Genomic DNA, 27672 nt, shown 5'->3' with positions numbered 1-27672 from the left:
TTAGGGGCCGTTGACATGGTGACACTCCGAGAATACGATACATTTTGCAAACAATTTGCATTTACGCGGTTTCGTCTCGGTTACTTCTCCATTCAAACGATGTCAGAACCCAGCGTGAAAACCATGTAGCATTCATGCCGGGCCTTCGGGGGGCAGTGCAGTTTCACAAGGCGACAGCCAATGACGCACTCTCTCGACTACAACCTCCTCTGCTCTGAAGACAACATACCCACCCACTCGGCATAAGCGCAGTTTATTCTTTTGCTTCAAAAGGCACAAAAACGTACCATAAAATATATTCAAAACAGGAACCATAAATTAAATTAAAACCCAACGTTCCGCCATTTGGAATGTTTCGTAGCAGCCACTGCGCACGCCCAAAGTGACATATGCGAGCGCCGATGTCATCAGAGCGAGAGCGTTCCATTCATATTGAAGGAGTTCCTTTTCTCGTAGGCACCGTCTAACTGTCTGCATTATTCTAACACACTTAATATAATTGATCCGGGAATAGTATCGTTTCTTGTATTTACTGTTTGTATTACTCTAACATATCCAATATAAAATAAATAACACTTCTCATACCATAGTCTAAGGAAAACACGCAGAATATAGGACATAAGAGATACATGACGCCTTCTTATCACGGAAGCCCAACATGTGCGTCATGCAACTGACTAAGCAAGATTGATGCTAGCATCTGCACAGATGAAGTGCACTACCAACTCTCGCAATCAGGTCTGCCGGACAGTCCAGAACAAATGGCGGTACGCCCTGTCCCAACGCAACACAAGGAACACCTGAGAACGCCCCATATCCAACTGATAACACGACTAGTGCTGCAACGATTAATCGATTAACTCGAGTATTCGATTAGAAAAAAAGATTCAAATTAAATTTTGCTGCTTCGAGTATTCGTTTAATTAAAGTGGCGTTGTAATGGTTTGTTTTGAAAGTGTTTGCATTTAGTTTCATTAATTGGGGTAGATACACTGACCTCTAGTCTACCTCATTTCACATGGCTGAATCCCTCTGCTCCCTGTTAAGACCAACATAAACTAAGTTTTTATTTGAGCTTTTTTTTTTTTAATGCATTCGTAATTTATAGGTATATTTAGCCTTTTTTTTTTTTGGAAGTATGTGTCTGAACCATTTGTTGAGAGCATTATAAAAAAAATATATAGCTTTTTATAGCATATAAGCTGCGGAATTTTGCTATGTAAGTTAGCCAACTGTTCTTTTGTTGTACATAGATCCTCATTCATTTTTTTTAAAATACAGTTTGAGGTTCAGTTCAGGTATTTTAATTTTTTATGTTCCTTATCCGATTACTCGATTATTCGAACTAAATATTGATCGATTAATCGACTACAAGAGCCCCTTTGACGCTGAGGTGGCAAAATCCACAACCTTCATTGCTCTGACAACACTAACTCCCGAATCCTCCTGTCCAATCCACAAACAGACAATAATCCTAAATAACGCCTAACCCTTTAATGCCAGCAATATGAAGCAATTGTCAGAGAATCCCAAAATTTGAAGAATAATGTCCTAATGAAACCTTTTTTTCAAATCTGTAAAAAGTCAAAATGAATATGTGTAATAAGCGCTCAGATATCTATAACCCTCAGATATCTATAACCCTTGCTAAATCCTGTTTGTTTTTCTCATGGAACCTGCAGATGCATGTGTTGACTTGCATCCATCATTTTGTTTTTCAAAACGAAATGTCAAAATTCTGAATTAGTCTCAAAATCATGAAATTTTAGGTGTATCAAATGTGATACATTTGGCAATATAGGGCGAAACACACCGTTCTTTCTGCTCACGGCCCGCCCTGCGAGAGCCTTCAAAAAAATGAATGTTTAACTAATCGTTGCCATTTTTCTCGTGAACCTTTTGTTGGCTTGTGATATGGTGACCTTGGATCCTCGCCTGAGTCCCTCTATGCTGTATGATTGCTGTCGACTCAGAATAAATTGTCAACTTGTGCTTTGAAGACTTTTTCCAGCTTTCAAAATGTAGTCGGGGGTTAAGACTAAGGTGAACGCATTGAGTTTAGACTTTTGGCCGGGTTATTGGGTTCTTGCCGGCCCGAGTCGTTGGATCTGCTCCAGGGCGGGTCCGGCGGTTCGGCTGGCTTGATTCCGGCAGTCTGGCTAAAAAGTCAGATTCCTTCAATATGGTTGCGGAGCAATCCCCTGCAATCGAACGGTTGCGCGTTGGAGGCCGTTTTCATCATCGCCGTGTAAAGGTGAGGCCATTCTTCAAGATGTCTTGGTGTCGCCATATAAACGGCCCCTTAGTGTTATGATGACTCAGCACAGTTCAGTTAAAGCAAACTATTCCACACAGGGCCGCAATGGGTGCCTGATTTCATTGCAACAAAACAAATCCACACCTTTTCACCAAGTGCAATCATTTGACTGCAGTCAGGTGCTGCTTGCTTTAGTACAAACCACATTGGTTAAAAGGTCTGTGCTTGATCGGTATGAACAAACACCACAGCGAGGACCGGCTTGGAGACCCCTGAGTTAAAGGCTAAACAACATTTCTTGCCAAGATAAGAACTCTTAAGCCTGGAGTGCCGCCTTGCTTGAAGACTATCATTGTTTATACATCTTTGGGAGTGAATGAGTTAAGCACCGGTCAGCGGTGATGATCGCAGAACATAAGTGACACGACCCAAATGCTTCTACGATGCGGGCTAACTACTCGTACAATAAGACCGGATGGAAAAAGTCGCAACTCATTTCATCGGACGAAAATTGGCATTTGTCTCGTTATGTTTGAGTCTCCCGCCAGAGAGGTTATTAAGCTCGTCACGGTCACGAAAAAATGGCTCGTCAACGAAGTATTCTCCTTATCGTTGAGGAAAACAACAACAACGATGTGTACTGTATATAAATTGAGAGCAAACCTGGCAGCATCTCATCAAAACTGGACCTGGCCTCTGGGTGGCGCAGCAGCGATTTGGGAGTGAACACGATCAGCTGAGGACAGACACAGGATATGCCATTGGTCACTTTTTGTTCGTCACCTTCCGGAATCTATGCGTGCGCGTGCGAGTCTGACCGGCTTCCTGAACGGCAGCAGGATCTGTCGGCGTATCACGTGGAAATAATTCCCAGGAGTGGAGCAGTTGACGACGATCCAGTTGCAGTCGTACAATTGCCGCACGGCAAAATCATCGGTCAACATCTGAGGACGCCGACGGTCAGCGTACGGTAAGAGGACACGAACGAAGAACTGTATGTGAGCGTGTCTTACCGGCATGACGTCGGGGTCGTCGTTGCACATCTGGAGGAACCTTTCTGGGCGAGCGGAAGAATGTTCTGGACCCTGACAATAAGAAAGAGGAAGTGTCACAAAAAGCTCATTTTTCTGTTTGTCAGCTGTATTGTAGAATGATTTCCTACGATATCGTGAGATTGTCGTTTTCGCGTTCCTTGTATCGCAAATCGTACGGTACGGTGAGCTACCCGGAGGTGGCGTACCTAACCCTGAGGCCGACTCACCATGCCCTCCATGCCGTGGGGCAGCAGGAGCACGATTCCGTTCTGCCGGACCCACTTGGCCTGGCCGGGGCAAATGAACTGGTCGATGATGCACTGCGCCGTGTTGTGGAAATCGCCGAACTGCGCCTCCCACAAGATCAGTGCGTTGGGACTAGCCATGGCGAAACCCAGCTCGAAGCCTGAACAAGAGAGGACATCGTATCGTGAATAGACAATTTCATGACGAGATGACACCAAGGGCGGACCGGCATACGGGGAATTTCCCCGCTGGGCCGGTGTCAGCAGAAATAAGTAGCGTTTGGTGTCACTACACATGCGCCAACTGCAACCCTAAATACGGGAAAAATAAGTGGGAATTGGTGACTGCGGTCAAGCCAGTGGACGTTCGTGTTCCCTTGGTCAAATAAGCAGAGCTTAAAATTAGCGCACAATGAAGCTTCTTGAAGCAATGACCCTTTGCAGCTAATTGGTTAAAAGCTTCATGGTGGCTCATTTGGTCTTGTGACAGTCTTAAGTTGCCACTAATAAAGGGAATACTATCTTTTCTCGAACCCAACATAAAATGAATAGCATTTATAGCATAGTTTAAGGAAAACAAGCAGAATATATTTGACATAGGGCATAAGAGATACATGACGCCTTCTGACCACGGAAGCCCAACATGTGAGTCATGTGGCTAACTGAGCAAGATTGACGCCGACTACCAGGTGATAGGCATGACATCTGCAAGCACACGTCTGCAACACCAAATCCCACAATCAGTTCTTCAGGACAGTCCAGAACAAATGGCGGGACGTCTTGTCCTATAATCAACACCGGTCTGATATCCAACTGATAAGCACCCCTTTGATGCTGAGGCGGGTAAAATCTCCCACTCCGGTTGCCTCAGTAACGGTGACTCAGCAACTGTAACATACAAACTAAACAGCCCAAGCTGCAATAGAATATAATCCCAAACAAACTTGTGTTTCAAAGCCTTTTTCCAGCTTTCAAAATGGAGTCAGTACAAGGGGTTAAGACAAAGGTGAACGCGTGTATTTTGGCCTTTTGCCCGGGTTGTCGGTTGTTTTGCCGGCCCGGGTCGTTGGAGCTGCGCCAGCACCGGTCCGGCGGATCGGCTTGCATGATTCCGGCAATCTGTCTGAAAGGTCAGATTCCTTCACTGTCAAATAAATTGTTACCGGTTAGTATCTTTTGGTGTAAATATCCCATACTACAGTGAGGACAGCTGCGACTTATAGTCCAGTGTGTCTTATCTATGAACAAATGTCATTTTGGTGTCAGATTTGGTGGGTGGCGGCCACCAAACTTTACTCTAGGCTAATTAAGGGCTTGGGTTATTGTTTACTATATGATTTTTGTTCAAATGAACATAAAATGCCGGGTTTTTTCCCCCATTAGGATACATGTACAGGTACTTGTGTTGCTGGCTGGATGGCTTCCAACATCTTCCTTTAAGTGGGCCAGTCTTTCAATACCGTCCCCAGTCCGCCCCTGTATGACAATAGATTTTTGGATATTTGCCGCTATGACAAAGCCGGTCACAATCGGGATTGGATTTATTGCGATACTATTTGTCAGGGCCCTCCCCTGCCTTTTGCTGACATACGTAACCATTCTCACTCAAACCTCACTACATCACACGCATCTCTTATTATGTTGTTGTTTTATAAGCCTCGGATTTAATAAATCATCGCAATCAACCTTTGGCAAACTCTGCCCACCTAAACTGCCATCGAGCAATCATTTGTCCTGGATACAGTTGTTAGGGGAGCGTGATCTGTCCATAAGTCATATGAAATAGAATAAAACACTGAGTAAGCTTAAGCGGGACTGACCAAGGACGCCGTACTCAGAAAGTGAGCTGTTGCAGACGGTGTAGGGTGCCTGGTCCGGAGCCAGATGATTCATGGGGATGCAGATCCTCTTGTCGACATTCTGATCGTGGAGGACGTGATGCCGGTGGCTGGAAAAGCACACGCACACCTGCGCTTACTACGGGCACGACGGATAGGATCTTTTTTCAGAACAGCAAAAAAAGCATAAGAACGACACTTCACACGTGGTAAATCTGCACTGTCTCGTTAACCGACCTGAACGTCCCTCGCTCCACGTCTTGTCCCGACAGACGCACGTGGATGCCTTCCTTCAGCAGCGACCCAAAGGCCATGTACTCCCCGAGAGCCCAGTCCACCGTCCTCTTACGAACCATCTCCGCACGACCCTTCAGGATACGGCTCAGACCTGAACGCCACGCACACAGAATAGATGAGATAGGCCGATAAGGACGTAGAACTGTATTGTATAAAGAGAGTGCTCTACAGCTATTGACAGTTTAGAGAAACAGAGACCTCGAAAGATCAACAAATCTCTAAATAGAGATATACTGTACGTGAAGAGATCATTTTTGTTTTTGTCAACGATGAAGAAAATAATTTCGTCGCCGAACAAAGGACTAAGATGAACATTAAAACGGCTGCCAAAAACAAATACTGATCTAGCTCTGACGGTCTGAAACACGGTGAGAGTTGCTGGCTTAGTTGTGACCTCCATGGATGGTGAAGTCCTCCACGGGGACGGAGGAGGCCACTTGTCCAATGTGGTTGAGGTTTTCCTCGGTCAGTCCGGTCGAGGGGCAACTCATGGACTTTGGCTGTCCGTCCAGAGTGAAGAAACCTGCGCACAAACAAACACGCCAGCTCAGGATCCAGACGAAAAACGGGACCTGCGCGCTCGGTTCGGGGGATCCCGTACCGGGCCACGGCGAGTCCAGCCAGTGCTTAATGTGAAGGATCTTCTCATCCTTGGAACGAGCGTAGGCCTCCTCGCAGATCCTATCGTACTTGGCGATCTCCTCCTGCGCGCACACACATTAGGCCCGCGCTTTCGACACGATACCTACGAGGGGTCGGGGATTACCTCGTACTCCTGCCGGCTGACGCTTCCGTCAGCGATGAGCTTCTCTGCGTACTTGAGGAGGACGGGCTTTTGCTTTTTGATCTGCTTGTACATGAGCGGCTGCGTGAACATGGGCTCGTCCATCTCGTTGTGGCCCATGCGCCGGTAGCAAACCAGGTCCACCACCACATCCTTGTGGAAGGTGGCCCGCCACTCGGCCGCCACTTTGCACACGTAGATGACGGCCTCGGGGTCGTCGGCGTTCACGTGGAAAATGGGCGCGTTGACCACGCGCGCCACGTCTGTCGGGTACGGCGACGAGCGAGCCATACGCGGGTCCGTGGTAAAGCCGATCTACCCCAAGGCAAGGTGAGGAGAGGAAAGGTTACTGATGATTTGTCTCAGGCAAGACCGCTTCTGCCTTTGTTTGAAAATCTACATCGGTTCATGTCTAAATGTGGTACTATACAGACACTCTCGCTGTTTCTTGGTATACAGAGGACCAAAGCTGCCAAAAGTAAAGATAGACAAAAGAGAAACTAAAAATGATATAAAAAAATAAAAAAAAAAGATTAAAAAATATGGAATACATCATTGAATGAAAGTAAAAATGAAACTGAATATAATCTACTTACGAATGTCTCTACATAAGGAATTTTCAGGTTGAAGGGAATAGTATCTTTTCTGGTATTTACCATTCGACTGTATCTCTCCAACACACTTAATATAATCGATCAGGGAATAGTATTCTTTCTCCTATTTACCATTTGACTGCTTGTGTTACTCTAACGTACCCAATATAAAACAAATAGCATTTGTATCATAGTTTGAAGAAAACAAGCAGAATATATTTGACATAGGGCATAAGAGATACATGACACCTTTTGACCACGGAAGCCCAACATGTGAGTCATGTGGCTAACTGAGCAAGATTGACGCCGACTACCAGGTGATAGGCATGACATCTGCAAGCACACGTCTGCAACACCAAATCCCACAATCAGCTCTTCAGGACAGTCCAGAACAAATGGCGGGACGTCCTGTACTACCACAACACCCGATAACAAAAACAACTCTAAGCTTGATAGCTCGGTGCCTCTCAGACGTCAAGGCAGGCTGAACCTCCCCACCTCAGTTGCCTCAGTAACCATGACCCAGCAATGAATGGTGATATGCCAACTTGACCGCCTAAATCTGCAACAGAAGAATTATCCTAAACACCCAGGAACACTCTTCATCCAGCCCACTGTACAGAGACTCAAAAAAGACTGAACGTTTAGCTAACAATTGTAAGTAATGGTGACTCAGCAACTGTAACGCACAAACTAAACAGACCCAAACTGCAGTAGATAATCCTAAACAAACTTGTGTTTCGAAGCCTTCTTTTAGCTTTCAAAATGGAGTCAGCGCAAAGGGTTAAGAGGCACACAGTTTGGCCTTTTCGGGTATTTTGCCGGCCCGGGTCGTTGGAGCTGCGCCAGCGCGGGTCCGGCGGTTCGGCTGGCGCGATTCCAGCAATCTGGCTAAAAGGTCACATTCCTTCAAGGTTAAGACACGCCTCAACAGGAAAATATTGCCACTTGTTAAGAAAGAAATTTCAGGATAAGAAAGGCAAATAATACAGTATAGCCTTCTATTCTCAGTTCCAAAAGTTTAAGGAACAAAACATACTTTTATGCCTAGCACAGGGGTCTGCAACCCAAATGTTGAAAGAGCCTGTAGATATACTGTACTGTATGTGCAAGTGAATAAATGGAAATGTATATTTATTCATTGCACATACAGTAATCATTTTATGTTTTCCTAACTGTGTGTTTACAAGGACTTTTTCTTCCATTGTTTTATCTAGGTAGGGGCCGGCACTAGGCTGCAGCCTGGTTTTTTTCCACTGTTTGTGTAGACGGCAAATATCAACTGTATGAACTTGAAGGCCGAGGCAGATCGACACTGGAATCTGTCCCGGCCGGTTTCTTTCCTCACTAAATGTACAATGTATGTATTTTCTTTTTGTTCCTGAATTGTGTGTCATCATCTCCTGTTCGTTAAGAGAATTAAAGAACCTGTAAAAAGAAAAAAAAAAAAAGACTTTTTTCTTCTTCAAGTCATATTGGAGCAAAATATATATTTCTGAAGCCGCAAATAAAGGAAAGCCTTATATAAGCTTTATAATAAAAGCAACACATGCTGTATTTATCTATATTAGACTAATATCAAAATGACTAAGTTGGCTACAAATACAGTGAGGAAAATAAGTGTTTGAACACCCTGCGATTGTGCAAGTTCTCCCACTTAGAAATGATGGGCAGGTTTGAAATTTTCATGGTCGGTGCTTGTCCCCTGTGAGAGACAATCTAAAGAAAGAAAAATCCAGAAATCACAGTGTATGATTTTTTAACAATTTATTTTTATTATACTGCTGCAAATAACTATTTGAACACCTGTCTATTAGCTAGGATTGTGAGCCTCAAAGACCTGTTAGTCGCCTTTAAAAAGTGCAATGAATAAGTGAAGTGGATGTGGACTTTTTGACCTGTTTGAGGCAGTTAGCTGCATATTAACACCTGTCCACCCCATACAGTCAGGATGACTCCAATTCCTAACATGGTCAAGACTTAAGAGCTGTCCAAAGACACCAGAGACAGAATTGTAGACCTCTACAAGGCTGGACAGGGTTACGGGACAATATATCGTTCAGGCTCAATATAAATGATATCTATGAGACGAATCAGCCGCTACCTGCTACCACCGTAGCATCAGACGCTACCTGCTACCACCGTCATGCGGGCGTAGTTATTAGCGGCTGTCGGCTGCAGTCAGGTATTTATTGCGTCTTCCTCTACGCACATGACGTCAGCGCGTTGTCCCGCACTAAAAGTAGTCGGGCAAAACGTGATGCTTAGAGCTGGCAAAATTAAACAATTCTTCGAGGTGAATAAAATTACTCGGGTCAGTTTTTAAACTCGTGTTACTCAAGTTGCTTGAGTATTCGTTCAATTTTGCCAGCTCTAAGCATCACGTTTTGCTACGGCTACAAATGCGGGACAACGCGCTGACGTCATTTGCGTAGAGGAAGAAGCAATAAATACCTGACTGCAGCTGACAGCCGCTAAAAACTACGCCCGGATGACGGTGGGAGCAGGTAGCGTCTGATGCTGCGGTGGTAACCGGTAGCGGCTGATTCGTCTCATAGATAACATTTATATTAAGCCCGAACGATATATCGTTTAAATATCGCCATTGCGATGTACGCGTGCACGATAATCCCATCGCAAGCACGTGGGATAGTTTTTATTTTTTTAATCCACATACCCTCCCTCTCCCAGCCCTTTGTTCCTCACAGTCACTGCAGCACTTGCTTATTAAAGTTAACGATGCTCGTTGTCTTTGATCTTGCCAAAGAAGCGGACTTCAAAGCGGAGCAATGTGTCCATCATCGTTTAACTTGTTAAACAGTTTCTGCAAGGAAGCTGCGCTGGAATGAATGTGTGTGTGGAGACTGTTAGAAAACCCGAACCTAACCCTAACCACAACCCCTAACTAAACCCAGATAAACAGAAGCATTTAATAAAGCAATATATCGCAAACCCCCAAAAAATCGCAACAATAGTTTTTTCCAATATCGTTTAGGCCTAATTTATATATAACAAGATGTGAAATGACAGACTCGGCGGCGTTAGTAAACAGCCGCCATCTTAAAGCAGTAGACTTCTCAACGCTAATAAATAAGATTAACATTACTTTCACTCGCTCACGTAACGTTAGCCCTGCGGAGGGCTAGGTTTCTATTAATTATGACCACTGTCGATGCGTGGCTAACGTGTCTTACATACAGGCTTTATTTAATCTGCGAAAACATAGGGCTGTAGAGTGATGTGGGTGTAAAATAAAAATGCTAACTGTCAATTTTAGCTCAGTAATCATTGCTGGATAAAACACCAAGTAGCACTGGTCCCTAATGTGCTCTAATACAGCAGGTATCATACATTTATTTTGAACACTGAAGAACTCAAAATCCTATCGGGACTTACAGTTTACACTAACTTAACTAGAACCTAAACATAGCTTGACACAAATGGAAATTCAATTGAAACACGTAGGAAAAACACCTAACTTTTAAGTGAGGTTTGTTATCAAGCGTGATGACATTTTTAGGTAAGAAATATACATATATTTTTAGAAGAACTAGAAGTTTTTGGAGTGAAAGCAATGAATTAGTCTTTTTTTATTCTAGTCACATCTGAGATGCAATTGTTGGCCGTTTTCAACAATGTACATCAAAAATAAAGACATTGACAGAAAATGGTTCAATATTAGATGAAATGTCTTGTTTTCTCATGTCTATTTATAATTGCTCTTTACCTAAGAAAAAATATGTTTTATCCGATTACTCGATTAATCGACAGAATTTTCAGTCGATTACTAAAATATTCGATAGCTGCAGCCCTACACTGAAGAGCCGCGGGTTGCCGACCCCTGGCCTAGCATCTTCCTGGCGTCCAATTGGCTACAAGGGACCTCTACTGTATGTGTGTATCCCAGCATCCTCTTCCATATGTTGTACGATATATGTGTGTGTTCACTAACTTGCCTGCAACTGCTCTGTCATTTCTGGAGAGAGATGGCTGGCGCCGCAGTTCATCTACAGCGGCCTAATGCCAACTCATCTAATGTAATTTTGTTGTCATGTCTGTGTGTCAATGACTATTAAAGCTCCGTATTACTGTATTCTCTATTTCATGTCTCCCAGCAAGCATTGCGGCACTGGGGATATAGGTTCTGTGCCAATTATTTCTTCGGTTACTGTTCCAGTTGTTTCATGACTTGCAAATTATGCTCTTTAGTTTGTTGTTATGTGACCATTTCAATTTGTGCCTAACATTTTGTGCATTTTAATGTTGGTAGTTCTTCGGGAAGCGTCGGTTGTCGTCAAAGGTTTGTTTGAGAGCCACCGAGTTATATGAGACGATTTTATGACCGGTGTTTAAAGTCCAGGTTGTGCAAATGGGTCCAGGTCCTTACCTGATTGTTGACGACCACGTGCACGGTGCCGTGCGTCGTGTAGGAAGGCAGGTCGGACAGATGGAAGGTCTCGTACACGATTCCCTGACCGGCGAACGCCGCGTCTCCGTGAATGAGGATGGACATCACCTGAACGCGGAGGACCAGGCCTCAGGGTTTAGGGGATCCGGTCGGCTCGGGCACAACTCACCCGGTTTCCGTCATTGTCCCCGCAGTAGAACTGCTCTGCCTTGGTTTTCCCCTGCACCACCGGGTCGGCCGCTTCCAGGTGCGAAGGGTTGGCTACCAGGGACAAAGTGATGTTGCGGTCGGTGACCCGGTTGATCCTACGGTGGTACATGCCCAGGTGGTACTTGACGTCACCCGAACCCTGAGGACGGGAATGCGCCAATGTGAACCCCAATTTAAAAAAAAGAGCATCAGAAAAGAAAAGAAAACGGAACGTCTCGGTACCTCGTCCGCCGCCTCCAATTTGGAATCAAACTGACAAAAGATCTGCTCCAGTTCTTTACGGATCACGTTGGCCAAAACGTTAAGACGACCCCTGACAAACACAACAGCGGTCAACCAGTGCTTGTGTATTAGGGACACGTCACATGAGTGACACAACCCGCACGCTGCTACGAAGCATGGGTGTCAAAACGTCAATTAGGTAACAGAACAAAGACACAACAAGACATAAGAACAAGAGGTTACAATAAAACACAGTTAGTGGTTAAAGGAATAGTTCATTTTCAACCACTGCTTGAGGCCAGCATTATGACATACAGTTCCTGCATTGCCATGACTGACTGACAGCTGGTTGTCCCGCCTCCTGACAACATGCCCATATTTATAAATCTTGTTCACAAGATGGGGATTTTTTTGTGTCAATCGGAAAGCGTGAACCAAATTCACATGTGGGGTTCCTCAAGGGTCCATTCTCGGACCGCTTCTATTCAACATTGATACGTTTCCCTTAGCTGAGATTATAGAACAGGACAACATCTCCTTTCACACCTACGCAGATGACACACAACTCTATTTCAGTGTCCCCACATGAGAGACAGTAGAGAACGTTATGGGACATGAAACTAAATTATTGTTACCTGTGAGGCATGCCCATGATGACGTACTCCACCCCGCTTCCGGACGACATGTCGATGATGGTCTTCAGCGCCGGAATGAGGGACTCGCATCCCTCCAAGCCGAATCGCTTCTCAGCGGACCACTTCTTCTGCAGGAACTCCTCAAACCTGCGGCGCCACCATCGCGCACACCCGAGCGGGCGTACGTTTTTGTTGGAGCTCGTTTTTTGTTCTCATTTCAAAAAGCGTCAGCGGAGTTACCTGGTGGATCGGACCATGCGAGCCAGCAGAGTCCTCTTCTCTTCCAGGGTGAATTGCATCACGCCCGGCGTCTCGAACTTCTGACGGATCCATTGACACTGTTCCAAGTCATTGATGAACATGAACTCGACGCCAATGTGCTGACAATACGCCATCTGCACCGGGGATGGGGGGGCTGTGTTTTAATGAGTCTTTTAAAAGGTTTGCAAAATAAACACCGGGCGAGAGCTTCCTTCTGGGGGCCGTTTACAGGGGACGCCGCGACACCGAGCCGCAACGACCGCTTTGTAGATTGCCCTGGCGGTCCCACGGCGAAACCAGAGCAAAGACGCAAGCTTATGATTGCGCCCTCCAAAATGGAACGATTCCAGCGTGGGGATTGCTTGGCAGCCGTATCAATAGAAATCACCGCAAACTCTCTCGCTGCATTGAAATGTAATAATAATGATGTATGCATTTTGTTTTTTTTCTTCTCTTCTGTCTGCTTTCTTCCTTTCTGTCCCCCGTAGCATAACTCATTCCTGTTCACTGCTTTCTCCTAATAAATAAAACATAATGAAGTATATCATACTCCCAGTGTTCCGACCATAAGGACACACAGATTCCTATTTTAAGCAGCTGAACAGGACAGGTTAAAAAAAAAAAAAAAGACTAAATTTTATGCATGTTTTAAATAAAAGTAACATCCCTTCCTGTCTCCGCTGGCGTGCCCCAGGGTTCTGTCCTGGGGCCGCTCCTCTTCGTCATTTACATTCTTCCCCTCGGTTCCATCTTCCGCAAACACAACATTCACTTCCACTGTTACGCGGATGACACCCAGCTTTACGTTTCCTCAAAACCAACCTCCTCCCTTCCACCTTCCTCCCTCACCCTCTGTTTAGATGACATTAACTCTTGGTTCTCCTCTAACTTCCTCCTACTCAACAGCTCAAAATCAGAAGTCCTCCTAGTTGGAACCACCGCTATGCTCTCTCATGTCAAAAAGTTCTATATAACCATCAACAATTTACCGATCTCTCCTACTCAGGTTAAGAGTCCGGTAGTCATCCTCGACAGCACACTCTCCTTCCGGTCACATATCAACGGCATCACCAGATCCGCCTACTTCCACCTTCGCAATGTTTCTCGTCTCCTCCCTTTCCTCACGCGCCACAACGCTTCCACCTTGGTCTGTAGTCTAATAACCTCCCAGCTCGATTACTGTAACTCACTGCTCTGTGGTTTCCCAAACAATTCCCTCCAAAAACTGCAGCTTCTCCAGAACTCAGCAGCACGCCTAATCACTCGGCCCCGCCACACACCACATCACCCCCATCCTCCGTCAACTTCACTGGCTTCCCGTCAAACAAAGAATCACTTACAAGATCCTCATCATTACCTTGAAAGCTCACTCCATGACTTGCCCCCTCCCTACCTTTGTAATCTACTGTTTAAACAATCCACCCCTTCCACGTCGCTCTTCCACTATCCTCCAGCTTTCTGTCCCCCGTGTCTGTCTCTCCACCTTTGGTTCCGAGCTTTTAGTCACTGTGTCCCAGAACTCCCTACCCCCGATCTTGGCAGTATATCTACCCTTTCAATCTTTTTATGATTATTTTGTTGGTATTGTGATTCCATCTGTCTTGTGAAGAGTCTTTGTGTGGCTTGAAAAGCGCTCTAGAAATAAAATGTATTTATTATTAAAATACCCCCATCCTTCGCATGCGTTCTTCAATATGAAGCTCTGCAAGAGTTTGTAAATAAATGGACCTAAAAAGAACCTGTCTAATAATTAGATCTAAACGTGAACGATGTAAACATTGGTCCATGTGATGTAGGAACAAAGTTTATCGCAGTCAGTGACCATTTCCCCAGTCAAATCTTTGGCTATCAGTGTCCACATGATGGCGCCACAAACAGAATTCGCACATCTTCACCTTGGACGGAGTTTTTAAGAACCCTTGTTTAAATGTGCGTGTGGATGATATGCCAAACTGTAGAAAAAGTTCTTTTTGCCAAATACCCAGCTACAGTGGGGAGGACAAGTATTTGATACACTGCCAATGGGAAAACCCATTGGCGGTGTATCAAATACTTGTTCTCCCCACTGTACGTGTTGACATGGTGCAAGATCCAGGGGATACCCTGGTGAACCACTTTGAATGACCTTGTGTTGAATAGTGCTAGACAAATAAATTTGCCTCGCCCTTAATGGTGAAATCTGACTTTTGCGGAAATTCAGGTTAAGTCGGCAGCAGTGTTGTTTTTGTCAATGATGACAATCAGTGTTGTTAGTAGGCATGTGCCGGTATGAGATTTTGACGGTACGATAACCGTGAGCAAAAATACCGCGGTTTCACGGTATTGCAATTATAGCTCCCAAAAATTTTGAGATGTATGGGTTAAAAAAAAAAAAACTTTTTTCCATTGAACAGGATTTTTTTTTTCAGACCATAGTTGCAAATTGGAACATGAATATATTGTTAAAATAAATAAATTATCAATAAAAAAATATTTGAAATAAAATTAAAATAAATATAACTTATAGACTATACTCACAGCCACAGCTCAAGTTGCACAAGATTACATCAAGAACAAAATAATTTCTATAAAGTAAAAACACTTCTGAATAAAATTTTTAAAAATTTATACTGCATGACTTTTTTTGAGGGTGGAAAAGCTTAAGTGAAGTTTCGCCATTTTCAGCCACTGTGTCAACTCTAGTCTACATGATGTCATGCCTTTGTGTTAAAAAGAACATAAGGAATTCATAAGTTAGGTAAAAATGTATAAGTTAGTTAAAATGTCAATATTGTTGTGGAAAGGTTTCATCTAAAAAAAAAAAATAAAAAAAAAACGCATTGGGAGTGAGACCTCACTTTGATCCGGCGAACGTGGATTTGTGCTTAGGGCAAGATCGTCGTTCGCTATTAGCGATCTTTGATGCTATCACTTTTTCCCCTTCATTGAAGCGAATCAAGCTCCTTTTCTCACTCTGCGGCTGTAACACTCAACGAAGTTGCTCTCCCAGCTGAGCCTAGGCTAACATTCATCTTTGTAAGCTTTTACTTAGTTTGTATATTGAATTTGAAAGGAAAATGTCTGTTTTGTTTTTGGCGAACTTTTTCCATGGTGCTAATCTGTGGAAGCTACTCACATGGAAAAATCTAATTGTACAACATTTTAAATGTATTCATTTTGTATATTAAACTTACCACGATTTGAGAGCTCAATAAATTGAAGAACAGTACGCCTCATGTTTGGAGTAATTGTTTTTGGGTTAGCTGGCTGTGTAGCCGATAGCTGACTCTCACACACAGCAACAAACGGGAGAGGGTGAGCGCTGCTGCGCCAAGCCACTTCTGGCTGCTTTTTTGACACAAGAAAAATAGCGAATAGGCCTACCGTCCTACGGTCTGACGGAAAATTTTAGTGGTTTTGAAACCGCGACGTTTTCACACCACGGTAAACCGTGAAACCGGTAACCGGCACATGCCTAGTTGTTAGTAATGGCGTTACAATATAACGGCGTTATTTTTTTCAGTAGTGAGTAATCTAATTAATTACTTTTCTCAGCTTGGCAACGCCGTTACCGTTACTGAGGCGGGAAAGGCGTGCGTTACTATGCGTTCTTAAATTGGTTAAATAAAAAAAGTTAGAGAGACGGACTCACGGAGACGAGAGAGCAGAGCAGGAGTGGGGATGACGCCGTTGCAAACGCGATGCTAGGTGGCTCCAATAATACCTGACTGTAACCTACAAACTACGCCCACATGATACGGTAGGTATCACATATTATAGAACTAGACGCTAAAGATAGACACGGCTGCATTGGCAACATGTTTTAAGGACTACATGCGTTAGTAAACAGCCGCCATCTTAAAGCAGTAGACCTCTCAGGAAGGCTCTGTTGTAGAGATCCTTCCTAGCGAACCTACTTTTAAATTATTATTATTTTTTTTTTTATCTAAAATGGTCCTAAATCAGCAAAATCTTGACTTTATCTTTAAATGATGAAACAGTTTTAAACCCTACGCATGTTGAAAGTAGACAGAAGGGAACTAATGCAATAGCGGGAGCAATTTTAACAACTTTTAACGGTTGATTCACAACTTTAAATGATTTCCACACATAGCAAAGGTTACTATCTAGTTATTGCAATACCCTTGTGTCTAGTTAAGTGGAGGGTAAAGAATTGGGCTAGGGCCAATTGTCCCAAAAACCCTTTAAACTTCACATTGTGTGACCTTTTTTTTTTTTTTTTTTTTTGAGAAAAAAAACAAAACATGAAAATTATCACTAGTTACTTTGCCAAGTAACTAATTACTCTTAAATTCAGGTAACTGAGTTACTAACGCAATTACTTTTTGGGAGAAGTAATTTGTAACTATAATTAATTACTTTTTTAAAGTAAAATTAACAACACTGATGACGATAATGGAAATATTTCGTCAACAAACTATTTTTTCATCAGGATGACGTCACGATGCCGCGCTAAAAACGTGTCTTGGGAGACAAACATTCGATGGATGCCAGTTGTCGTCTGACGACACGGAAATGAGATGAAAATTCACCATAGTTTCTGTCATTCACTATGTGTGATATTTTCTTATTGTATGTGTAGTTCGAACGCATTTAACAGCATTTGGCTGGGTCACTAATGTGGCATGCAGCCCCCACCCCTCCCCCTCCCCCTCATCCCACACACAGGCTTAAGAGTGTGCCCATTCCAGGCTCCTTTTGTGAAATGTGTCAGGTGCTGCTTGGTAAGTTTTGTTGTCCCATCTTAGCTATGCAGTGTGGCTTTAGCCTTAAAAGGTCTGTGCTGAGTCATCATCACACACTAAACTAAGTTGTGGGCTGTGGTGTTAGCACAGCGCTCAAGCTAGCATTAGCCAGGCATGAAAATGGGTCAGGGGTTAAAAAGGTGAGAAAGGTGTGGAGGAAATATGTTCCGGCGTTCTGCACAAAATGTCCGCCGTCGGCAAAACGTCCTACATGTGGCGAATTTGACCATTTTAATTTTTCACATAAGGCTTAATATTCGAGTTAACGGGGGTTTAATTAGTTGAAGGAGTTGATTTCAACCACCATTGACTCGCGCTAGCTTAGCCACTCCGGAGCCCTGAAACTAACAAATAACTGTCAAACTGCACAGAATTTGTTCAAATCATTTCCAACGACTAATTAAACCCCGGCTAACTCAAAGATTAAGCCTAATGTAAAAAATTCTGAACTTCCCCTTTAAAATAAAGACCATTGAATATGGCCCTTAAAATGTTGTCTATAAAAGTTTTAGAGCAATAAAACAAACAAAACAAATGAATAAAATGAACAGGAATCCTTCAAAGTATTTCATAATGGGTCCAAATTATTTTTCGAACAGATCATGTGACTATAGAACCTTAGAGACAGCCGTTTGCATTGCTTAGCCAAAACTACAGCTGAGGAGGCAAGATGGATATTTAGAATTTCTTTATACCTAAGCTTTCAAAACCCTCAACAACAACTGAGCTTGAACCGAGGATTGAGCACGAGCAGTATCAAAAAGTCCTGGCTGTCGTGTTACCTGTTGTGCTGTAATTCCAAGTGGTGCTTGAATTGGATGCTTATAGCGGTGGACAGTCTTTTTGAGCCAGCGCAAAGTTTGCAGCGCACGGGGATATTTTTGTTATCTTTACTGGACAAAAATGTGAAGTAATGGCTGTGTTTCCAGCGTGCAAATGCAGCCGTTTGTAGTATATCTCCTGCCTATTTCATTGCATCCTGGCGAGGTAGCAAGGCTATGTTGTTTTGGCCGCAAACTCCCAGCGCTCACGCATCATGGTAATACACGAGACCCTTTTTGTTCCATCCCCGATTAAAAAATGTGACATGTGATGTCACTCCCATGACTACAGTATTCTTCATTCTACACACATTATGGGGCAATAACAAAATACTGTAGTAACGCACAGGCATCAAGGAAAGTAATTTTACTCAGATTACTGATTTAGAAAAATGAACGCGTTAGATTGTTCTTTACTGAAAGAAAGTAATCAGATTAGTTACGCATTACGATACCGCGTTATTGACAACACTGCTTTTATATTACCGTTAAATACACAAGCTTGACGCTACCTTAACGGGAGCTATTTTTTCACCGGACGCTCCGGCAGTGTTCAACGCAAGCTGCAACAAACGGCAGTAACTTTGTCATACCACAAAATATGAAAACGAAAACCATTACTCACTAAATTCAATATGCTGGCAAATGCATTCATCTAAAAACAATTGGGAGTGATACTTTACCTCCTCCAGCGAATGTGAATTTGTGCTTAGTACAAGATCATCTGTCGCAATTAGCGATCTTTGACGCTCTTTTATTTTTTTTCCCTCCCCGCATACAAACTTGTTTCTCTCTCAGCGGCTGTGATTAACCTCAATGAAATTGCTGTCATAGCTAAGCCTTGCCTATCATTCGTCTTTGTAAGTTTTTAGTAACTTTGTGTATTGAATTTGAAAGGAAAATGTGTCTTTTGTTTTTGACGAACTTTTTCATGAAGCTAAACTGTTGAAGCTACTCACATGTGGAAAAATACGAGTGTACAACGTTTTAAATGTATTCATTTGGTATATTTCAGTTACCACGATTTGAGAGATCAATAAATTGAAGAATTTACGCCTTGCGTTTGGAGTGCTTGTTTTTGGGTTTGCTGGAATAGCGTCACTGACACACGCAGCATCAAACAGGGGAAGGGGTAAGCGCTGCCGCGCCAAGCTAATTCTGGCTGCATTTTCGACACATGAAAAATAACGAATACGTACTACTGTATGACGGAAAATTTTAGTGGTTTTGTAACCGCGACGTTTTCATAGCATGGTAATCCGTGAAGGTAACTGGCACATGCCTACAAACGACCCCCCCCCCCCCCCCTTAAAAAATTTTCTCCTCGGATCTACACGATTCACGTAGATCATCCTTTTTGACTTCAAAACGGCGAATTTCGCCGAAAGGTGAGAGATTTTCATGCCTGATTAGCATTTAGCGCAGTGGCTCGGTGTCTTCTTAAACTGTTGGAAAACATTTTACATACAGTTCGTAGTGTTGAGGTGAGTTTAATTCCAAATAATGTGCTGTTTTCCTGCCGAGTGTGTATGATCATGAAAATGGTGATGTCCTTGTGGACATCTGTCATGTTCATTTGAAATTGTTGAAAACCTTTTATTTATTTATTCATGGACTAAAACTAGACAAACACATTCTGAAATGACAAAAATTAAGGCTGTCAAAATTATCGCGTTAATGGGCGTTAATTTTTTTTAATTAATCACGTTAAAATATTTGACGCAATTAACGCAGATGCCCCGCTCAGAGATTTAAATGACAGTACACAGTGAAACGCTCACTTGTTGTGTTTTATGGAGTTTTGCCGCCCTCTGCTGGCGCTTGGGTGCGACTGATTTTATAGACCAGCATCCATGAGCATTGTCTAAGTAATTATTGACATCAACAATGGCGGGCTACTAGTTTATTTTTTGATTGAAAATTTTACAAATTTTATTTGAAAAAAAACATTAAGAGGGGTTTTAATATAAAATTTCTCTAACTTGTACAAACATTTTTCTTTTAAGAACCACAAGTCTTTCTATCCATGGATCGGTTTAACAGAATGTTAATAATGTTAATGCCATCTTGTTGATTTATTGTTATAATAAACAAATACTCCTTATGTACCGTATGTTGAATGTATATATCCATCTTGTGTCTTATCTTTCCATTCCAACAATAATTTACAGAAAAATATGGCATATTTTAGAGATGATTTGAATTGCGATTAATTACGATGAATTTTTAAGCTGTAATTAACTCGATTAAAAATTTTAATCGTTTGACAGCCCTAACAAAAATATGACTAAGACTAATAAGTATTTTTGTCCAAAAGACTAAGACGAAAATTAAAATGGCTGTCAAAGACAACACTGGTCGGCAGCGTCTGAAACGGAACGTGTTCGGAGCCGGAGCTTGCAAAAGGACAATCTGAACACAAAGGTCATTAAAAAAATAAGAATTCACGGAAAAGGACCTTTTACGAAAATGCATATATATTACTTGACGTCTCCTTCAACTTGGCTACTTTTCACATAAGTATGTATACCTCCAGTCGTCGTATGATCTCCTTCAAGGGTAGAGCGCTCTCGGAACCGCCGATGAAGGTGGTGGTGGGAAGCCTGAAGACCTTCTCTAGGTCCGACTCGTCCAGACCGTAGAAACCTATGTCCCAGAATGCAACGAGAGACACCGTGAGGACAGTGAGGAGGCTGGCAAAAGCGTCACTTGGTCTGGATGAGTGAAGGAGCACAACGTGGAGAGAAGTGCTTCCAATTGGTCTTACTAAAATCTTTCTAGAATGTCGCCGCTTCCTTCAATCACCAGCGCCCACATCATCATCTCCTGTTGCACACCATCAACACATGCGGACGGATTGTCACCATTTTCAAATGAGGACGCCATGAAAACATCTCCGAGGTAACAGAAGAGATGACCAAGACGTGACAATGAGAACAACGGGCTTGAAAGACAGGTGATGGACAGTTAAGATTGAGAGATGGGTGTTAGGGAACAGTAAAGATAACCGTTAGCAGTTAAATGTCACCAGGCTGTTAGTGAGTTTAAAGAAGCGTCAGGTAGCTGTTGACTGTTGAGCGAGTGACATTTCATTTAGGGGACTGTTGAGTAGTTAGTAGTAGTTAGGCAACAGTGGAAAAAAAATAGATGCACTTCAGATGGTAGCTACGTTGAGTTTAAACACAATGGTAACTCAAGATACGAATGCTACACTACACAAAAAATTCATTAAACAAAAAGATTTTCGCTTCATATTACAAAAACCTATTCAGCATACGAAATACTGTAATAGATCATTCCTACTCGCAGCAATGCAATCATGTAACTACTTTTGACAATAGTGTTGTTTGATAATGACTAACCGATATTCCGAACTCCCAAATCCAATACTGCTATCAAACCGATACCGATATATGCGTTGGTGGCCTTCCAAAGAAATGACGGAAAATTTTATGATGGTGTTCTTGTAGTGCTTGGTAACAAATTAGCCCATTTACAGTGCTGGCCAAAAGTATTGGCACCCCTGCAATTCTGTCAGATAATGCGCAATTTGTCCAACAAAATGATTGCAATTACAAATGCTTTGGTAGTAATGTCTTCATTTATTTTGCTTGCAATGAAAAAAAAAAAACAAAAGAGAATGGGAAAAAAAAAAATTAAATCATCATTTCACACATAACTCCAAAAATGGGCCAGACTGAAGTATTTGCACCCTTTAAAAAAAAATCATGTGACGCTTCTCTCATTTGGTTAATTAGCAGTACCTGTTATTTACCTGTGGCACATAACAGGTGGTGGTAATAACTACATCACACTTGCAGCCAGTTAAAATGGATTCAAGTTGACTCAACCTCTGTCCTTGTGTGTACCACATTGAGCATGGAGAAAAGAAAGAAGACCAAAGAACCATCTGAGGACTTGAGAAGCAAAACTGTGAGGAAGCATGGGCAAGCTCAGGGCTACAAGTCCATCTCCAAAGAGTGTTCCTGTGTCTACCGTGAGCAGTGTCATCAATAAGTGTAAAGCCCACGGCACTGTGGCTCACCTCCCTAGATGTGGACGGAAAAGAAAAATTGACAAGAGATTTCAACCAAAGATTGTGCGGATGGTGGATAAAGAACCTCAAGTAACCTCCAAACAAGTTCAAGCTGACCTGCAGTTCGAGGGTACAACAGTTTCAAGCCGTACTATCAGTCGGCGTCTGAATGAAAAGCGACTCTATGGTAGGATACCCAGGAAGATCCAACTTCTGAACCAGAGACATTAAAAAGCCAGGCTAGAGTTTGCCAAAACTTACCTGAGAAAGCCAAAAACGTTTTGGAAGAATGTTCTCTGGTCAGATGAGACAAAAGTAGAGCTTTTTGGGAAAAGGCATCAACAGAGTTTACGGGGAAAAAAACAAGGCCTTCCAAAGAAAAGAACACGGTCCCCACAGTCAAACATGGCGGAGGTTCCCTGATGTTTTGGGGTGGCTTTGCTGCCTCTGGCACTGGACTGCTTGACCGTGTGCGTGGCATTATAAAGTCTGAAGACTACCAACAAATAATGTAGGGCCCAGTGTGAGAAAGCTGGGTCTCCCTCAGAGGTCATGGGTTTTCCAGCAGGACAATGACCCAAAACACACTTCAAAAAGCACTAGAAAATGCTTTGAGAGAACGCACTGGAGACTTTTAAAGTGAGTCCAGACCTGAATCCCATAGAACACCTGTGGAGAGATCTGAAAATGGCACCCTTCAATTCTCAGAGACCTAGAGCAGTTGGCCAAAGAAGAATGGTCTCAAATTCCAGCAGAGCATTGTAAGAAACTCATTGATGGATACCGGAAGCGGTTGTTCGCAATTATTTTGTCTAAAGGTTGTGCTAGCAAGTGTTAGGCTGAGGGTGCCAATACTTTTGTCCGGCCCCTTTTTGGAGTTTTGTGTGGATGATAAAACGTCATTCATTATACCAAAAAACAAGAAAAAACAAAATCACGAAAGCCACTCGAATTCATTTCATATCTTGTGATACCATTGTAAATGGAAAATATAAAGTAAATATGTGTCAGATAACAAAGGCCATTTCTGAGAGAGTTGGCAATAAAGCAGAGTTTAGACAATGATTGCATATCAAGTTGATCTACTATTCCTGCATTGAGACGCAGTACGTTCAGTGATGTCTACATTGGGTGGCGGAATTTAGATGCGGGTTAAATGCCGTGTTGCGGGTGTAGTCAAGGTCACAGGTGGCATATATTTGGGGGGGGGGGGGGGGGGGGAAGTTAGATGGAAGAGAGGCATTTAGAGACAACAAGGTGACAAATTCATTTCATTTGGGTAATAATTATTAAGGCATCAGGTAGCCCTTGCGTGGCAGTCAGGCGACAGGGTGAGGGGAAGAGTCGGGAGTCGCTTTTGAATTCGTATCACTCGAAAATGGTCCCGACAAGTTGTGTGTCCCCAACAACAACCTGGGGCCTGCCAAACAATCAGGAAGCCAGAATGGTTAAGAATTGAAAGACAAAAAAAACACCAGGGTTCTGCACGCATCATGTGACCAGCAGCAAATCTGGTGGGAAAGTGGGAATTCAGCTCAGCTCAGCCTCACCATGATTGTGAATTCCCGTCCACTCCTGCTGGGATCGCACATGTTCTGAACGGGACAAATATCTTCTGTTCACTCCTGACCTTACCTCCGATCTCACTTTAACATGACGAGAAACACACCCAGCAGTAGTGACTAGAAGCTAACCAGGCTAACTACACACATTGCATTGCAGCAGAACACACCACAACAAAACGTGGCCCCCTTGAACATATTTGGAACAGATTAGATGTGTACCGAATGAAGGAGTTAGTGAGGGTGAACACAATTTTCAGCTTTTTGGTCCTAGATAACACCAGAATGGCTTTCAAATGGAACAAGATAAACTTAACAATATTTAAAAAGGTCAAACCATTTGAACTTGTAAGCCATCTTTTGGCTTTCCTTCTTTGTGGTGCATTATGGGTCAGAATAACTTTATTTTGGGAAAAAGTGCAGGGCAAGTCTGAAAGCTGTATGCTTTTCCCTTCAATATTTTTTAGACAAAGTAAGAAACTTATCGATAATCATATACAGCATCTTCTTATCTTGAAATGGAATACTTATGATCCTGTATGGAGGTGAAAACAAAGCTTTTCATGGACACATTACCGTCATGAACTCTCAAATCAGTTAAAACATACTATTTTGTGTAAATTCATCATTGGCCCCCAATGACAACCCGCCCCCCCCAGCTGACAGATTCCCATCAAAATGACAGAGAACATGAACCCACGAATGAGTCTGGTAGTCTTCACAAAGGTCTGCAATTAGCCAATCGTCTCATTTGAAATCCACTGTGTTAGCTTCGATTCTCTAAAGATGACAATTGTGTCCATCTCTCGATATTTAGGGACCGTGTCTTTCCACAGTATACAGTGGTATGAAAAAGTATCTGATCCTTTTGGAATGTCTCACATTTCTGCCTTAAATACCAATCAAATGTGATCTGATCTTTGTTAAAATCACAAAGATGAAAAACTGCTTTAACTAAAACAACCCAGACATTTATAGGTGTTCATATTTTAATGAGGATAGTATGCAATGACAGAAAAGGGGGGTAAGTGAACCATCACATTTAATATTTTAAAAAATAAATCTAAACTGCTCCTAAATCGGCTAAATCTTAACTTAAAATTACTATCTTTAAATGATGAAACAGTTTTAAAACTTACACATGTTGAAAGTAGACAGAAGGGAACTAATGCAAAAGCGGGAGCAATTTCAACAACTTTAACGGTTGATCCACAACTTTAAATGACTTCCACACATAGCAAAGGTTGCTATCTAGTTATCGCAATACTCTTGTGTCTAGTTAAGTGGAGGGTAAAGAATTGGTGACCTGTTTTTGTTTTTTTTTTGAGAAAAAAAAAAAAAGAAAATTATCACTAGTTACTTTGCCAAGTAACTAATTACTCTTACAGTCAGGTAACTGATTTACTAACGCTATTACTTTTTGGGAGAAGTAATTTGTAACTGTAATCAATTACGTTTTTAAAGTAAAATTAACAACACTGGTTGCAACATCCATCCTCTTTTTAACTCCAACTTTCTGACAGACGGCCTCAGGTTTTCCTGCAAAACTTTTCATTTTTCCATTAATGATTGCAAGTTGTCCAGGCCCTAAGGTAGCAAAATAGCCCCAAATCATGACGCTCTCTCCACCATGCTTCAATTGGGGATGAGGGGTTGACGTTGGTGAGCCATTCCATTATATATCATTTGTAGACCATTTGGAGACAACCTCTCTGACTGTCGATTGATGAACATCCAGACTTTTAGAGATGGTTTGGTATCTTTTCCCAGCTTCATACAAATCAAGTCCTTGATCGCAGGTCTTCAGACTGCTCTTTTGACAGAGCTGTGATGCACATCAGACAATGCTTCTCATCAAGACATTTCTTACCAGTTCTGTTTTTTATAGTGGGCAGGGCAGCTCTAAAGCGCTCATCATTGATTGGGCACACACCTGACTTCAATTATTTGGATAAAATATGGTTTTAATTGCTCTTTTAAGTCTCCTCAGGCAGAGGGTTCACGGAGTTATTTTTCTCCCTTCTGTCATTGTTTGCACGCTATCCTCATTAAGATATGAAAACCTATAAATACTTGGGTGGTTTTAGTTAAAGCAGACACTGTATTTTCATATGTGTGATTCTGACAAAGATCAGATCACCTTTGATGGTGATTTTTCGCAGAAATGTGAGAAATTTCAAAAGGTTCAGATACTTTTTCATACCACTGAATGAATGACTTTCAACCGCTATGGAGGGAGAAGGGAGATGTTTGTCTATGGCGCGCGCACACACAAACTAGCAACTCTGAGCTACGCCAAGTCCGCTTTTCGTACCTCCGACCGTGAGGAGTTTCAGCCGATCCTTGACCGCATCTGGACGGAGGTAGGGGGGGGAAGGGCGGCACCACAGAAAGGGAACATCCGGAAAAGTTAGTCACCTACCAACTGCTTCAACACCGCAACCAACAGCCACTAGCGTAGCAGAGAGCTCACAAATGCTGCGACACCACTGCTGTTGCCTTCCTGGGGTTGGACTCCGCGCCCAAGTCGGCGGTGGCGGGTGTGGGGCAGGGTAAGGGTGGGTCAGACTACTTCCCGGTTGCTGGTCAGCGGAAGCGCTAAGCGACACTAAAGCTAATTAGTGGTTAGTAGCGCTAGGTAACACACTGCAGGATGAAAAGAACTGACTGCGTAGTGGTTCTCAAACCGGGTTCCCCAGAGCCCCGTGATCCAGAACTTCAGGGTCCATAAAGTGCAATTACATTAGTATTGAGCAGAGGTGGGTAGAGTAGCCAAATATTTGCCTCAAGTAAGAGTAGCATTACTTTAAAATATTACTACTCCAGTAAAAGTAGCCATCCAAATTAATGTACAAGTAAAAAGGTATTGGTGAAAAGAATACAGGTAGTCCCCGGGACATAACATACTCCACTTACGCGATTTCGACTTTATGATACCCAAGTCTCGCCCGGCATTTTGTCTCCAGTCATATAAACGGTGCCTTATTGTAACTTACAGTATCTTTTTTTTTTTTTTTGGGGACGTGTTCTGTCCTCACTAATCGTCCGAGTTGATAGACAGCAAACAAGGCAATTGTGCTTTCTGAAGCCTACTTCCTTCACTTTTGACAATTTGTAAAGCTGTAACACACAGGGCCGGCCCAGCCTATCCGCAGACTATGCAGCTGTTTAGGGCCCCTGACCACTAGGGGGCCCCCAATCTGGCAATTGTTTAATTTATATTTTATTTTGTTTACTACAGTTTGCTTTAGTTGACTTTTGTGAGTTTTGATACTTAATTTCAAGCTTAAAAAGATAAAAGTTCTTCCTTAAAGTTTTTCTTTTCCTCTTTTAGAAAAAGGTTTGGCGCTATCTACTGTAAGTACTGACAATCATTTGGGGTGAGAAGTTTGAAGTATGCAGTGCAACAAAATCTGATTAATATACAAAATATGGACGTATGGATTGGATTACATGTATGGGTTTCACAGTACAGTGTAGGCCTGAATGATATTGGAAAAAACTATTGCTGCGATTTTTTGGGGGTTTTCGATATATTGCGATATTATATTGCGATATTAAAAAAAATGTATATATATATTTTTTTTCAAGAAATTTTCACAAGATGACTTAAATAGCTGTTTGGAAAGACTTTAGATGACTCACCATCACCACAGTGTACAGTCATCCCTTGTTTTTCGCGGTTAATGGGGACCAGAACCCGCCGCTATAAGTGAAAAACCGC

The 27672-nt window shown here is 42.6% G+C and overlaps 1 protein-coding gene across 4 annotated transcripts in view; it reads right to left on the bottom strand.

The window, feature by feature from the left end:
* ogdha (oxoglutarate dehydrogenase a) overlaps positions 1-27672 on the bottom strand; it is a 50254-nt gene that overhangs the window by 5007 nt on the left and 17575 nt on the right. For 2 of the 4 annotated variants that reach the window (XM_057831604.1, XM_057831605.1), the window contains 16 exons: positions 26263-26301; positions 20881-20996; positions 12764-12918; positions 12524-12670; positions 11889-11979; positions 11626-11805; positions 11436-11564; positions 6438-6770; positions 6273-6375; positions 6066-6194; positions 5612-5762; positions 5357-5484; positions 3519-3697; positions 3271-3342; positions 3076-3201; positions 2921-2993 (listed from right to left, as the gene is read on the bottom strand). In XM_057831604.1, the coding sequence (XP_057687587.1) occupies positions 2921-2993; positions 3076-3201; positions 3271-3342; positions 3519-3697; positions 5357-5484; positions 5612-5762; positions 6066-6194; positions 6273-6375; positions 6438-6770; positions 11436-11564; positions 11626-11805; positions 11889-11979; positions 12524-12670; positions 12764-12918; positions 20881-20996; positions 26263-26301 (2151 nt within the window). The remainder of the gene's footprint in view (positions 1-2920; positions 2994-3075; positions 3202-3270; positions 3343-3518; positions 3698-5356; positions 5485-5611; positions 5763-6065; positions 6195-6272; positions 6376-6437; positions 6771-11435; positions 11565-11625; positions 11806-11888; positions 11980-12523; positions 12671-12763; positions 12919-20880; positions 20997-26262; positions 26302-27672) is intronic. The other 2 variants (XM_057831607.1, XM_057831606.1) reach the window with 1 other exon arrangement.

The sequence above is a fragment of the Corythoichthys intestinalis genome, chromosome 3 (genome assembly GCF_030265065.1).
Source record: "Corythoichthys intestinalis isolate RoL2023-P3 chromosome 3, ASM3026506v1, whole genome shotgun sequence".
NCBI lineage: Eukaryota > Metazoa > Chordata > Actinopteri > Syngnathiformes > Syngnathidae > Corythoichthys > Corythoichthys intestinalis.
This window is presented reverse-complemented; position numbering and strand designations above follow the sequence as displayed.